We start from the raw sequence: 12,478 nt of genomic DNA, 5'->3' as shown, positions 1-12,478 counted from the left end.
TAATGTCTCTGTAATGTAATGTATCTGTAATGTAATGTATCTGTAATATAATGGCAGGTATCTTTAATGTATTTAATGTCTCTGTAATGTAATGTATCTGTAATGTTATGTATCTGTAATATAATCGCAGGTATCTTTAATGTATTTAATGTCTCTGTAATGTAATGTATCTGTAATGTCATGTATCTGTAATGTATTTAATGTATCTGTAATGTAATGTATCTGTAATGTCATGTATCTGTAATGTAATGTATCTGTAATGTCATGTATCTGTAATGTAATGTCAGGTATCTTTAATGTATTTAATGTATCTGTAATGTAATGTATATGTAATGTAATGTCAGGTATCTTTAATGTATTTAATGTATCTGTAATGTAATGTCAGGTATCTTTAATGTATTTAATGTCTCTGTAATGTAACGTATCTGTAATGTCATCTATCTGTAATATAATGGCAGGTATCTTTAATGTATTTAATGTCTCTGTAATGTAATGTCAGGTATCTTTAATGTATTTAATGTCTCTGTAATGTCATGTCAGGTATCTTTAATGTATTTAATGTCTCTGTAATGTCATGTATCTGTAATGTAATGTCAGGTATCTTTAATGTATTTAATGTCTCTGTAATGTAATGTCTCTGTAATGTAATGTCTCTGTAATGTAATGTCTCTGTAATGTAATGTCTCTGTAATGTATTGTCTCTGTAATGTAATGTATCTGTAATGTAATGTATCTGTAATGTAATGTATCTGTAATGTAATGTATCTGTAATGTCATGTATCTGTAATGTAATGTATCTGTAATGTAATGTATCTGTAATGTAATGTATCTGTAATGTCATCTATCTGTAATGTAATGTATCTGTAATGTAATGTATCTGTAATGTCATGTATCTGTAATGTAATGTATCTGTAATGTAAGCTATCTGTAATATATATGTAATAGACCTGTAATGTAATGTATATGTAATATAAGTTATCTGTAATGTATTGTATATGTAAGGTAATGTATCTGTAATATAACTGTAATGTGTCTATAATGTAATGTAAAGTATCTGTACTGTAATGTATATGTAATGTATCTGTAATGTGTCTATAATGTAATGTAAAGTGTCCGTAATGTGTCTGTAGTGTAATGTATATGTAATGTGTGCAGTGTATCTGTAATGTAATGTGTCTAATGTATATTGTAAGGTTCACATTTTTCAGATTAAATAACTCATGAACACTAGAGAAGCTTAACCAAGTTTAATTCTTCCCAAAGGGTCGACACAGCTGTATTCAGAAGAAAAAAAACATTTCACACAAGCGCTTATAATTAACCCTTTCACCTAGGCTGAGTCTCCTCCTCCACAACCGAACAGCCAATGCATCCCTGTTGCTAGACAGAACCTTAGTGATATCTGTTCTTCCTCACTTCATTTTACCTGACCTCTGCCCTAAAGCGCTCACTCCTCCCCAACTCAAGGCTGTCATGTTATTAATACCAGACTGTGTCTCTTCTCCTACCAGAGGATCCATGATGGCTAACAATAACATGTCCTGACAATGTAAATGTTATACATTACCCTCTCTCCCTCAGAGACATTGTTAGTTTCTAGGATTTCCACCCGTCTCCCCTTATCAATGCCTGCCACATGGAATCTCTTCCCTGTACTCAACACATTCCAAGCTTAGTTGCACACACTATATACCTTCCTCCTATTACCCTTAACTGCTGGTGTAGACCCTCAACCTTAGCACTCCTTCAGTGACATGAATAAGTAACATTTCATATTCTCAGAACCCAATAATATGTAATGTATCTGTATTGTATTGTATCTGTAGTGTAATGTATTTGTAAAGTATGGTATTTTATTCTACTGCATGTAAATAGGTGTGCATCAATGCCGTCCATCTCTGTGTGCGTCTGCCTGGGTCTCAGCTCCAGCTCTACTGTTGCTTCTCTCTGTTTTCCCCATCTGTAGCTGTAAACAGACTGTGATCTGTAGCTGTAAACAGACTGTGATCTGTAGCTGTAAACATACTGTGATCTGTAGCTGTAAACAGACTGATCTGTAGCTGTAAACAGACTGTGATCTGTAGCTGTAAACAGACTGTGATCTGTAGCTGTAAACAGACTGAGATCTGTAGCTGTAAACAGACTGTGATCTGTAGCTGTAAACAGACTGATCTGTAGCTGTAAACAGACTGATCTGTAGCTGTAAACAGACTGTGATGACAATCTGGTGGGCAGCACAGTGCTGTTGCTGCTGTTCTTGTTGGCGATGATTACTGAGAACATTCAGCACACTGTCTTATCCCTGACTACTGCATCCTACCAACCACTGACTACTGCATCCTACCGCTTACTACTGCATCCTACTACTGACTACTGCATCCTACAGCTAACTACTGCATCCTACCGCTTACTACTGCATCCTACCGCTAACTACTGCATCCTACTACTGACTACTGCATCCTACCGTTAACTACTGCATCCTACCCCTAATTACTGCATCCTACCGCTAACTACTGCATCCTACCGCTTACTACTGCATCCTACGCCTAACTACTGCATCCTACTACTGACTACTGCATCCTACCGCTTACTACTGCATCCTACAGCTAACTACTGCATCCTACCGCTTACTACTGCATCCTACCGCTAACTACTGCATCCTACTACTGGCTACTGCATCCTACCGTTAACTACTGCATCCTACCCCTAATTACTGCATCCTACCGCTAACTACTGCATCCTACCGCTTACTACTGCATCCTACGCCTAACTACTGCATCCTACTACTGACTACTGCATCCTACCGCTTACTACTGCATCCTACTGCTAGCTACTGCATCCTACCCCTAACTACTGCATCCTACTACTGACTACTGCATCCTACCCCTAACTACTGCATCCTACTACTGACTACTGCGTCCTACTGCATCCTACCCCTAACTACTGCATCCTACTACTGACTACTGCATCCTACCCCTAACTACTGCATCCTACTACTGACTACTGCGTCCTACTGCATCCTAACCCTAACTACTGCATCCTACTACTGACTACTGCATCCTACCCCTAACTACTGCATCCTACTACTGACTACTGCATCCTACTACTGACTACTGCATCCTACTGCTAACTACTGCATCCTACCCCTAACTACTGCATCCTACTACTGACTACTGCGTCCTACTGCATCCTAACCCTAACTACTGCATCCTAGTACTGGCTACTGCGTCCTACCGCTTACTACTGCATCCTACTACTGACTACTGCATCCTACTACTGACTACTGCATCCTACCGCTAACTACTGCATCCTACCCCTAATTACTGCATCCTACCGCTTACTACTGCATCCTACTACTGACTACTGCATCCTACCCCTAACTACTGCATCCTACCCCTAACTACTGCATCCTTCTACTGACTACAGCATCCTTCTACTGACTACTGCATCCTTCTACTGACTACTGCATCCTTCTACTGACTACTGCATCCTTTCCCTGACTGCTTAAACAATGTCTTACTAATCATCTATCCGCAAATTACCTTTTATGAAACATTTGATCTCATAGACAAAATGCTGGAGTATAGTGCCATATTAAAATATGTAGCTTCACTATCCAAATAAGTGTGGATATATTCAGTGACATAACATGTAATAGTGACATCACAGGTCTCTTCTAACTGCTCCTCAGCCGTAGTGGTGTTGTCGGAGCTCCTCTCTTCTCTATTGGGCGTAACCTCTCCTCTGAGACTGGAGATCCTTCACTTTCATTTCATCAGGTGGACAGGGAGAAAAACACCACCATGTCCAAGGAGCTTTTTGGGCAAAACATCTCTCCTTAGTGACTCACATAGCCAGCTCAATTAAAACCAATGAAGTTGGAGCTTTTCATTTTCCTGAATATTATTAATATAGAGTGTGAAGCTGGTCTATTCCAGTCTGATGTTGATGATTATCATGATGACTCACACTGCATACTAGTGAGGACTGAGAGGGGAGCTTGTTGAAGACATGTTGACACTGTGTGTGTGGGTGTGTGTGTGCAGAACCTGCTGCTGTTGAGTCCTACAGAGCGCTTTCTAACGGAGCAGAGTTTGGACCACCATGCCTTCCAGACACCGCGACCGGTGGAGCGACCTGGACCTCCTACACCCACACCAGTCCGCTCCTCTAAGAGGAAGCCTCATCACACGGACAACAGCGCCCCCACCAGGTAGCCAACAGTATTACACCAGGCAGGGAGCTGGAAAAGGAACAGTATAGTATATACTACTCTGCCATTCTCAATATGTTGGGAACATTTACTACTCTGCCATTCTCAATATGTTGGGAACATTTACTACTCTGCCATTCTCAATATGTTGGGAACATTTACTACTCTGCCATTCTCAATATGTTGGGAACATTTACTATGCCATTCTCAATATGTGGGGGACATTCACTACTCTGCCATTCTCAATATGTGGGGGACATTCACTTCTCTGCCATTCTCAATATGTTGGGGAACATTCACTACTCTGCCATTCTCAATATGTTGGGGAACATTCACTACTCTGCCATTCTCAATATGTTGGGGAACATTCACTACTCTGCCATTCTCAATATGTTGGGGAACAGTCACTACTCTGCCATTCTCAATATGTTGGGGAACATTCACTACTCTGCCATTCTCACTATGCTGGGAACATTTACTACTTTGCCATTCTCAATATGTTGGGGAGCATTGACTACTCTGCCATTCTCAATATGTTGGGGAACATTCACTACTCTGCCATTCTCACTATGCTGGGAACATTCACTACTCTGCCATTCTCAATATGTTGGGGAGCATTCACTACTCTGCCATTCTCAATATGTTGGGGAACATTCACTACTCTGCCATTCTCAATATGTTGGGGAACATTCACTACTCTGCCATTCTCAATATGTTGGGGAACATTCACTACTCTGCCATTCTCAATATGTTGGGGAACATTTACTACGCTGCCATTCTCAATATGTTGGGGAACATTTACTACGCTGCCATTCTCAATATGTTGGGGAACATTTACTACTCTGCCATTCTCAATATGTTGGGGAACATTCACTACTCTGCCATTCTCAATATGTTGGGGAACATTCACTACTCTGCCATTCTCAATATGTTGGGAACATTTACTACTTTGCCATTCTCAATATGTTGGGGAACATTCACTACTCTGCCATTCTCACTACGCTGGGAACATTTACTACGCTGCCATTCTCAATATGTTGGGAACATCAATGATTTGTCATATCTAGCTGAATAGAAGGAAACAAATATGAATATGAAAGCCCTCTCTATTTCTCTCCTGGTCAGGAGTCATGGTGTTAAGGGTTCAGACCACCACCGCTCAGCTAGTAGAGACTGTTCCAGCCTGCCCCGTCACGAAGACCTCCAACCTAGCAATCACCCTAGCAACGACAGCTTCCTGAATGGCAACAGCTTGAGCCCCACCCTCCGCCCCAAGACCTATGCCCCGCCCCCCCAGCTCCTGAATCGCTCAGCCTCCTGCTCCAAGGACCTAGCCAACAACAACCTGCCCCACCTCCTCAGCCCCAAGGAGACCAAGAGCAACCTACCCCACCTCCTCAGCCCCAAAGAGACCAAGAACAAAGACTTTGACTTCACCTCCGGAGCCAAGGCCTCAGATGGGCCGGGAGCCAAGTACCTCAAGTCCAACAGCCGCTCTCAGCAGAACCGCCATAGCTTCGTAGAGGGAAAGACCAGCACCCTGATGTCTGGAGACAAACACAGAGCCAGAGACCGAGACCGCCACAGCTACATGGGGGAGCATGGGTCCTCTAAGTCTGCAGGAGGGTTAGGGTTAGCAGGAGGCTCCTATATAAACCTTTCTAAGAGCCACGGGGCCCTCAACGACACCAAGTCAGTAGGGAACCTTAGCGACCCACGTATCCATGGTGACGAACCTCCATCACGCTACTTCCCTACTTCCTGTCTTGACCTCAACGCTCCTGGCAGCCCGGCGACCGGTCATCATCGTCACAGCCCTGCAGGCCGGCGCTCGGAGAGAGAGAGCAATACGCTAGACTCCTCATCCCGACGCACCTCTTCACGACACAAGAGCTCTGAGGAGGCCAAGTCCCCTGAGGGAGGAGACCTGGGAGGGGGAGGAGGTGGAAGCCATGGTCACTCCCTGTCCACCCCTCATGAGGCCTTCCCCTACGGCCTGGGCTACACATCCCCCTTCTCCTCCCAGCATAGACCTCACCGCCACTCCATGTACGTGCGGCGGGAGCGTCAGAGGACCCACGGGGGGGGTAGTGAGGGGGGGCTGGCGGTGGGACAGGGGATGTCCACCAGAGCCTCCAGCCTCCAGCTTCTCTCCCCCCAGCTGCAGCACCGCACCCTGCCCAGGCACTCTGGAGGATCTTCTACAGAAGACATCACCAGGGTCAGTCCAATACTCAACACCTAGCTACACCTAACACCAACTATAACAGTCACCTAACCCTTACCCTGCCACAACACACTGGGGGGTCAGCAGGGAGGACGACATCACCAGGGTCAGTCCAATACCAAACACCCAAACACACTACCAGACTCCTATAGCACTGTCGCTTGCTGGTGTTCCTGTTGCAGTGTTGTCTAAGCTGATATTGTACATTTAAGTGAAATATCAGCTTTTGTCTGAAGCAGAAAAAGCTCATTTGACCTATGCACTGACAAGGCTTTTCAGCACAACCCCCTAGAGTCAATTGACGCACTGGTGCGTCAATCTAAGTTACATCGCAAAAAAATCTGGCAGTTTAAGTAAGAGATATCTGTTTAGCATTGGATGCGTTTCAATCCTCCGATGTCGCAGTTCCGCATCTGCGGTGAAAGGTGGCAGAGTTAGAGCAGTGTTTGTACGAAAACATCTGTAGCGTATGAACGGTTTGCCCTACCAACTATTGACCACTATATGGAAAGGTGAGACTCTCACGATGCTGTATCCTGTTTTGCTCTATGACCTGAAGGTAACCGACCGGACGGTTTTAAAAAAGGAATGGAAGCTTAAATATTTATTTCAAAAATATATATATATTTTTTTATATCTCCTAGATTTAGGACAGACACTTCAGAACCTTGTTTCTTATGACTCTAAAGAAATAATCAGCTTGACTACTGCTAGAGTACTGTGGCTTTACTGATCTACTGTTCTTCAACAACATATGTATTCACATTGGATGGGTTGGTTAGGATTCAAACCTTCTCTCTTCTCTTCAAACCGTTTTCCCCATTAATGTACTTGGTTATGTTACTTGGTTGTGGTTATGTTACTTGGTTGTGTTTTTTCACGTAAAACATCATCCCATTCCACTCCTTTTATGGGGAGGTTTTCCCCTGACACAGATTAAGTCTAGTCCTGGACTAAAAGCAAAATCAATGGAAAAGGACTAGGGTGTAATCCGTGTCCTCGAAACCTTTCCTTAACCTTACATTTAACCTAGCATAATACATAAACCAGATGGAAAATGAACAAGATAGTTGGCAGCTTTTTAACATATTTTGAATCTATACATGGTTTATGTTCCTGTTATAAACAATGGGGTTATGATGGGGTAAGCCAATCACACTATTCTCTTGAGACATTTAGAAGTTATAGTATTTTTAAGCAGAAGTAGCAGCACAGGTTCAAATGTGGTCTGGCAAAATTTGTACGTGTCTTTTCTGGGGCCTGGAGTTTTTCCTCATCTCATGACCAGGTCAGGTAAAACTCTGGGTCCTATTTGTAGGCTATGACAGGGTCCCAGAAAATGGGCCAAACAGGATTTCTACTGGACTGGATATGGTGTAGTTTTTAATGCGCGGTCATGCAGGACCTATAGGTTACCATGCTTCATCTCTACAGGACCTATAGGTTACCATGCTTCCTCTATTCAGGACCTATAGGTTACCATGCTTCCTCTCTACAGGGCCTATAGGTTACCATGCTTCCTCTCTACAGGACCTATAGGTTACCATGCTTCCTCTCTACAGGACCTATAGGTTACCATGCTTCCTCTCTACAGGACCTATAGGTTACCATGCTTCCTCTCTACAGGACCTATAGGTTACCATGCTTCCTCTACAGGACCTATAGGTTACCATGCTTCCTCTCTACAGGACCTATAGGTTACCATGCTTCCTCTCTACAGGGCCTATAGGTTACCATGCTTCCTCTCTACAGGACCTATAGGTTACCATGCTTCCTCTCTACAGGACCTATAGGTTACCATGCTTCCTCTCTACAGGACCTATAGGTTACCATGCTTCCTCTCTACAGGACCTATAGGTTACCATGCTTCCTCTCTACAGGACCTATAGGTTACCATGCTTCCTCTCTACAGGACCTATAGGTTACCATGCTTCCTCTACAGGACCTATAGGTTACCATGCTTCCTCTCTACAGGACCTATAGGTTACCATGCTTCCTCTCTACAGGGCCTATAGGTTACCATGCTTCCTCTCTACAGGACATATAGGTTACCATGCTTCCTCTCTACAGGGCCTATAGGTTACCATGCTTCCTCTCTACAGGACCTATAGGTTACCATGCTTCCTCTCTACAGGACCTATAGGTTACCATGCTTCCTCTCTACAGGACCTATAGGTTACCGTGCTTCCTCTCTACAGGGCCTATAGGTTACCATGCTTCCTCTCTACAGGGCCTATAGGTTACCATGCTTCCTCTCTACAGGACCTATAGGTTACCATGCTTCCTCTCTACAGGGCCTATAGGTTACCATGCTTCCTCTCTACAGGACCTATAGGTTACCATGCTTCCTCTCTACAGGACCTATAGGTTACCATGCTTCCTCTCTATAGGGCCTATAGGTTACCATGCTTCCTCTCTACAGGGCCTATAGGTTACCATGCTTCCTCTCTACAGGGCCTATAGGTTACCATGATTCCTCTCTACATGACCTATAGGTTACCATGCTTCCTCTCTACAGGACATATAGGTTACCATGCTTCCTCTCTACAGGACCTATAGGTTACCATGCTTCCTCTCTACAGGACCTATAGGTTACCGTGCTTCCTCTCTACAGGGCCTATAGGTTACCATGCTTCCTCTCTACAGGGCCTATAGGTTACCATGCTTCCTCTCTACAGGGCCTATAGGTTACCATGCTTCCTCTCTACAGGGCCTATAGGTTACCATGATTCCTCTCTACATGACCTATAGGTTACCATGCTTCCTCTCTACAAGACCTATAGGTTACCATGCTTCATCTCTACAGGACCTATAGGTTACCATGCTTCCTCTCTTCAGGGCCTATAGGTTACCATGCTTCCTCTCTACAGGGCCTATAGGTTACCATGCTTCCTCTCTACAGGACCTATAGGTTATCATGCTTCCTCTCTACAGGACCTATAGGTTACCATGCTTCCTCTCTACAGGACCTATAGGTTACCATGCTTCCTCTCTTCAGGGCCTATAGCTTACCATGCTTCCTCTCTACAGGACCTATAGGTTACCATGCTTCCTCTCTACAGGACCTATAGGTTACCATGCTTCCTCTCTACAGGACCTATAGGTTACCATGCTTCCTCTCTTCAGGGCCTATAGGTTACCATGCTTCCTCTCTACAGGACCTATAGGTTACCATGCTTCCTCCATCTATATTCAGATATTAACAGACTATATTGGGTTCAGACAGGACCTATAGGTTACCATGCTTCCTCTCTTCAGGGCCTATAGGTTACCATGCTTCCTCTCTACAGGGCCTATAGGTTACCATGCTTCCTCTCTACAGGACCTATAGGTTACAATGCTTCCTCTCTACAGGGCCTATAGGTTACCATGCTTCCTCTCTACAGGACCTATAGGTTACCATGCTTCCTCTCTACAGGACCTATAGGTTACCATGCTTCCTCTCTACAGGACCTATAGGTTACCATGCTTCCTCTCTACAGGACCTATAGGTTACCATGCTTCCTCTCTACAGGACCTATAGGTTACCATGCTTCCTCTCTACAGGGCCTATAGGTTACCATGCTTCCTCTCTACAGGGCCTATAGGTTACCATGCTTCCTCTCTACAGGACCTATAGGTTACCATGCTTCCTCTCTACAGGACCTATAGGTTACCATGCTTCCTCTCTACAGGACCTATAGGTTACCATGCTTCCTCTCTACAGGACCTATAGGTTACCATGCTTCCTCTCTACAGGACCTATAGGTTACCATGCTTCCTCTCTACAGGGCCTATAGGTTACCATGCTTCCTCCATCTATATTCAGATATTAACAGACTATATTGGGTTCAGACAGGACCTATAGGTTACCATGCTTGCTCTCTTCAGGGCCTATAGGTTACCATGCTTCCTCTCTTCAGGGCCTATAGGTTACCATGCTTCCTCTCTACAGGACCTATAGGTTACCATGCTTCCTCTCTTCAGGGCCTATAGGTTACCATGCTTCCTCTCTACAGGACCTATAGGTTACCATGCTTCCTCTCTACAGGACCTATAGGTTACCATGCTTCCTCTCTACAGGACCTATAGGTTACCATGCTTCCTCTCTACAGGACCTATAGGTTACTATGCTTCCTCGCTACAGGACCTATAGGTTACCATGCTTCCTCTCTTCAGGGCCTATAGGTTACCATGCTTCCTCTCTACAGGACCTATAGGTTACCATGCTTCCTCCATCTATATTCAGATATTAACAGACTATATTGGGTTCAGACAGGACCTATAGGTTACCATGCTTCCTCTCTATAGGGCCTATAGGTTACCATGCTTCCTCTCTACAGGGCCTATAGGTTACCATGCTTCCTCTCTTCAGGGCCTATAGGTTACCATGCTTCCTCTCTACAGGGCCTATAGGTTACCATGCTTCCTCTCTACAGGACCTATAGGTTACAATGCTTCCTCTCTACAGGGCCTATAGGTTACCATGCTTCCTCTCTACAGGACCTATATGTTACCATGCTTCCTCTCTACAGGACCTATAGGTTACCATGCTTCCTCTCTACAGGACCTATACGTTACCATGCTTCCTCTCTACAGGACATATAGGTTACCATGCTTCCTCTCTACAGGACCTATAGGTTACCATGCTTCCTCGCTACAGGACCTATAGGTTACCATGCTTCCTCTCTTCAGGGCCTATAGGTTACCATGCTTCCTCTCTACAGGACCTATAGGTTACCATGCTTCCTCCATCTATATTCAGATATTAACAGACTATATTGGGTTCAGACAGGACCTATAGGTTACCATGCTTCCTCTCTATAGGGCCTATAGGTTACCATGCTTCCTCTCTACAGGGCCTATAGGTTACCATGCTTCCTCTCTATAGGGCCTATAGGTTACCATGCTTCCTCTCTACAGGACCTATAGGTTACCATGCTTCCTCTCTATAGGGCCTATAGGTTACCATGCTTCCTCTCTACAGGGCCTATAGGTTACCATGCTTCCTCTCTTCAGGGCCTATAGGTTACCATGCTTCCTCCATCTATATTCAGATATTAACAGGCTGTATTTATAATAAATAAATACAAATAATTTGGTCGATGCTTATTGCCTATTTCACACATGTACAAGCTTGTATTAATACGCATCTGTGAAATGAGTTTTCATATCCCAAACACCCTCGAAGAGTGCGGTCACAGCCAGGGTCTGCCGTTAGTAACGGCAACGCTGGAGCAATCAGGGTTAAGTGCCTTGCTCAAGTGCACATCGCCAGATTCTTCACCTTGTCGGCTCATGGACCTTTCGGTTACTGGCCCAAAGCTCTAACCGCTACCTCCGGCCACCTTTGGTTATTATGAAGAAGTTTCCATTGGATTAATTGCATTCATTTTTGTTTTTACATCTAAAAATAGTACATTGCCCATTTAAGAGAACTGCATTCCAAAAGAGATGCCAAAGTGTATCAACAGTAGCTAGCATATTGATAGTATGTTCGCTATTGAATGTTTACTTTTGTAAGTCAATAAATCAAATTCAAATAAACCAGCCTAAAACCCCAAACAGCAAGCAATGCAGATGTGAAGCACGGTGGCTAGGACAAATTGGTGCAACAGGTCAGTACCTCAGGAGTAAATGCCCGTTGGCTTTTAATAGCCAAGCATTCAGAGGTCGAGACAGCAGGTGCAGCAGAGCGAGAGAGTCGATAACAGCAGGTCTGGGACAAGGTAGCACATCTAGTGAACAGGTCAGTGTTCCATTGCCGCAGGCAGAACAGTTGAAACTGAAGCAGCAGCACGACCAGGTGGACTGGGGACAGCCAGGAGTCATCAGGCCAGGTAGTCTTGAGGCATGGTCCTAGGGCTCAGGTCCTCCGGGAGGGGAGAGAGAGAGAAAGACCGAATTAGAGGGAGCATACTTAAATTCACACAGGACAACAGATAAGGCAGGAGAATTACACCCGATTTAACAGACTGACCCTAGCCCCCTGGCACATAGACTATTGCAGCATAAATACTGACTGCTGAGACGGGGGGGTTGGGAGGACACTGTGGCCC

At 44.5% G+C, this 12,478-nt stretch overlaps 1 protein-coding gene across 2 annotated transcripts in view; it reads left to right on the top strand.

Annotated features, from left to right (window-relative positions):
• LOC110523943 (cyclin-dependent kinase-like 5) overlaps positions 1-12,478 on the top strand; it is a 178,416-nt gene that overhangs the window by 91,773 nt on the left and 74,165 nt on the right. For both annotated transcript variants that reach the window (XM_036980806.1, XM_036980846.1), the window contains exons 11-12: positions 4,047-4,213; positions 5,339-6,434. In XM_036980806.1, the coding sequence (XP_036836701.1) occupies positions 4,047-4,213; positions 5,339-6,434 (1,263 nt within the window). The remainder of the gene's footprint in view (positions 1-4,046; positions 4,214-5,338; positions 6,435-12,478) is intronic.

The sequence above is a fragment of the Oncorhynchus mykiss genome, chromosome 1 (genome assembly GCF_013265735.2).
Source record: "Oncorhynchus mykiss isolate Arlee chromosome 1, USDA_OmykA_1.1, whole genome shotgun sequence".
In the NCBI taxonomy this organism is placed as follows: Eukaryota; Metazoa; Chordata; class Actinopteri; order Salmoniformes; family Salmonidae; genus Oncorhynchus; species Oncorhynchus mykiss.
Note: the sequence above shows the minus strand (reverse complement) of the source record. Positions and strands in the feature narration are given on the sequence as shown.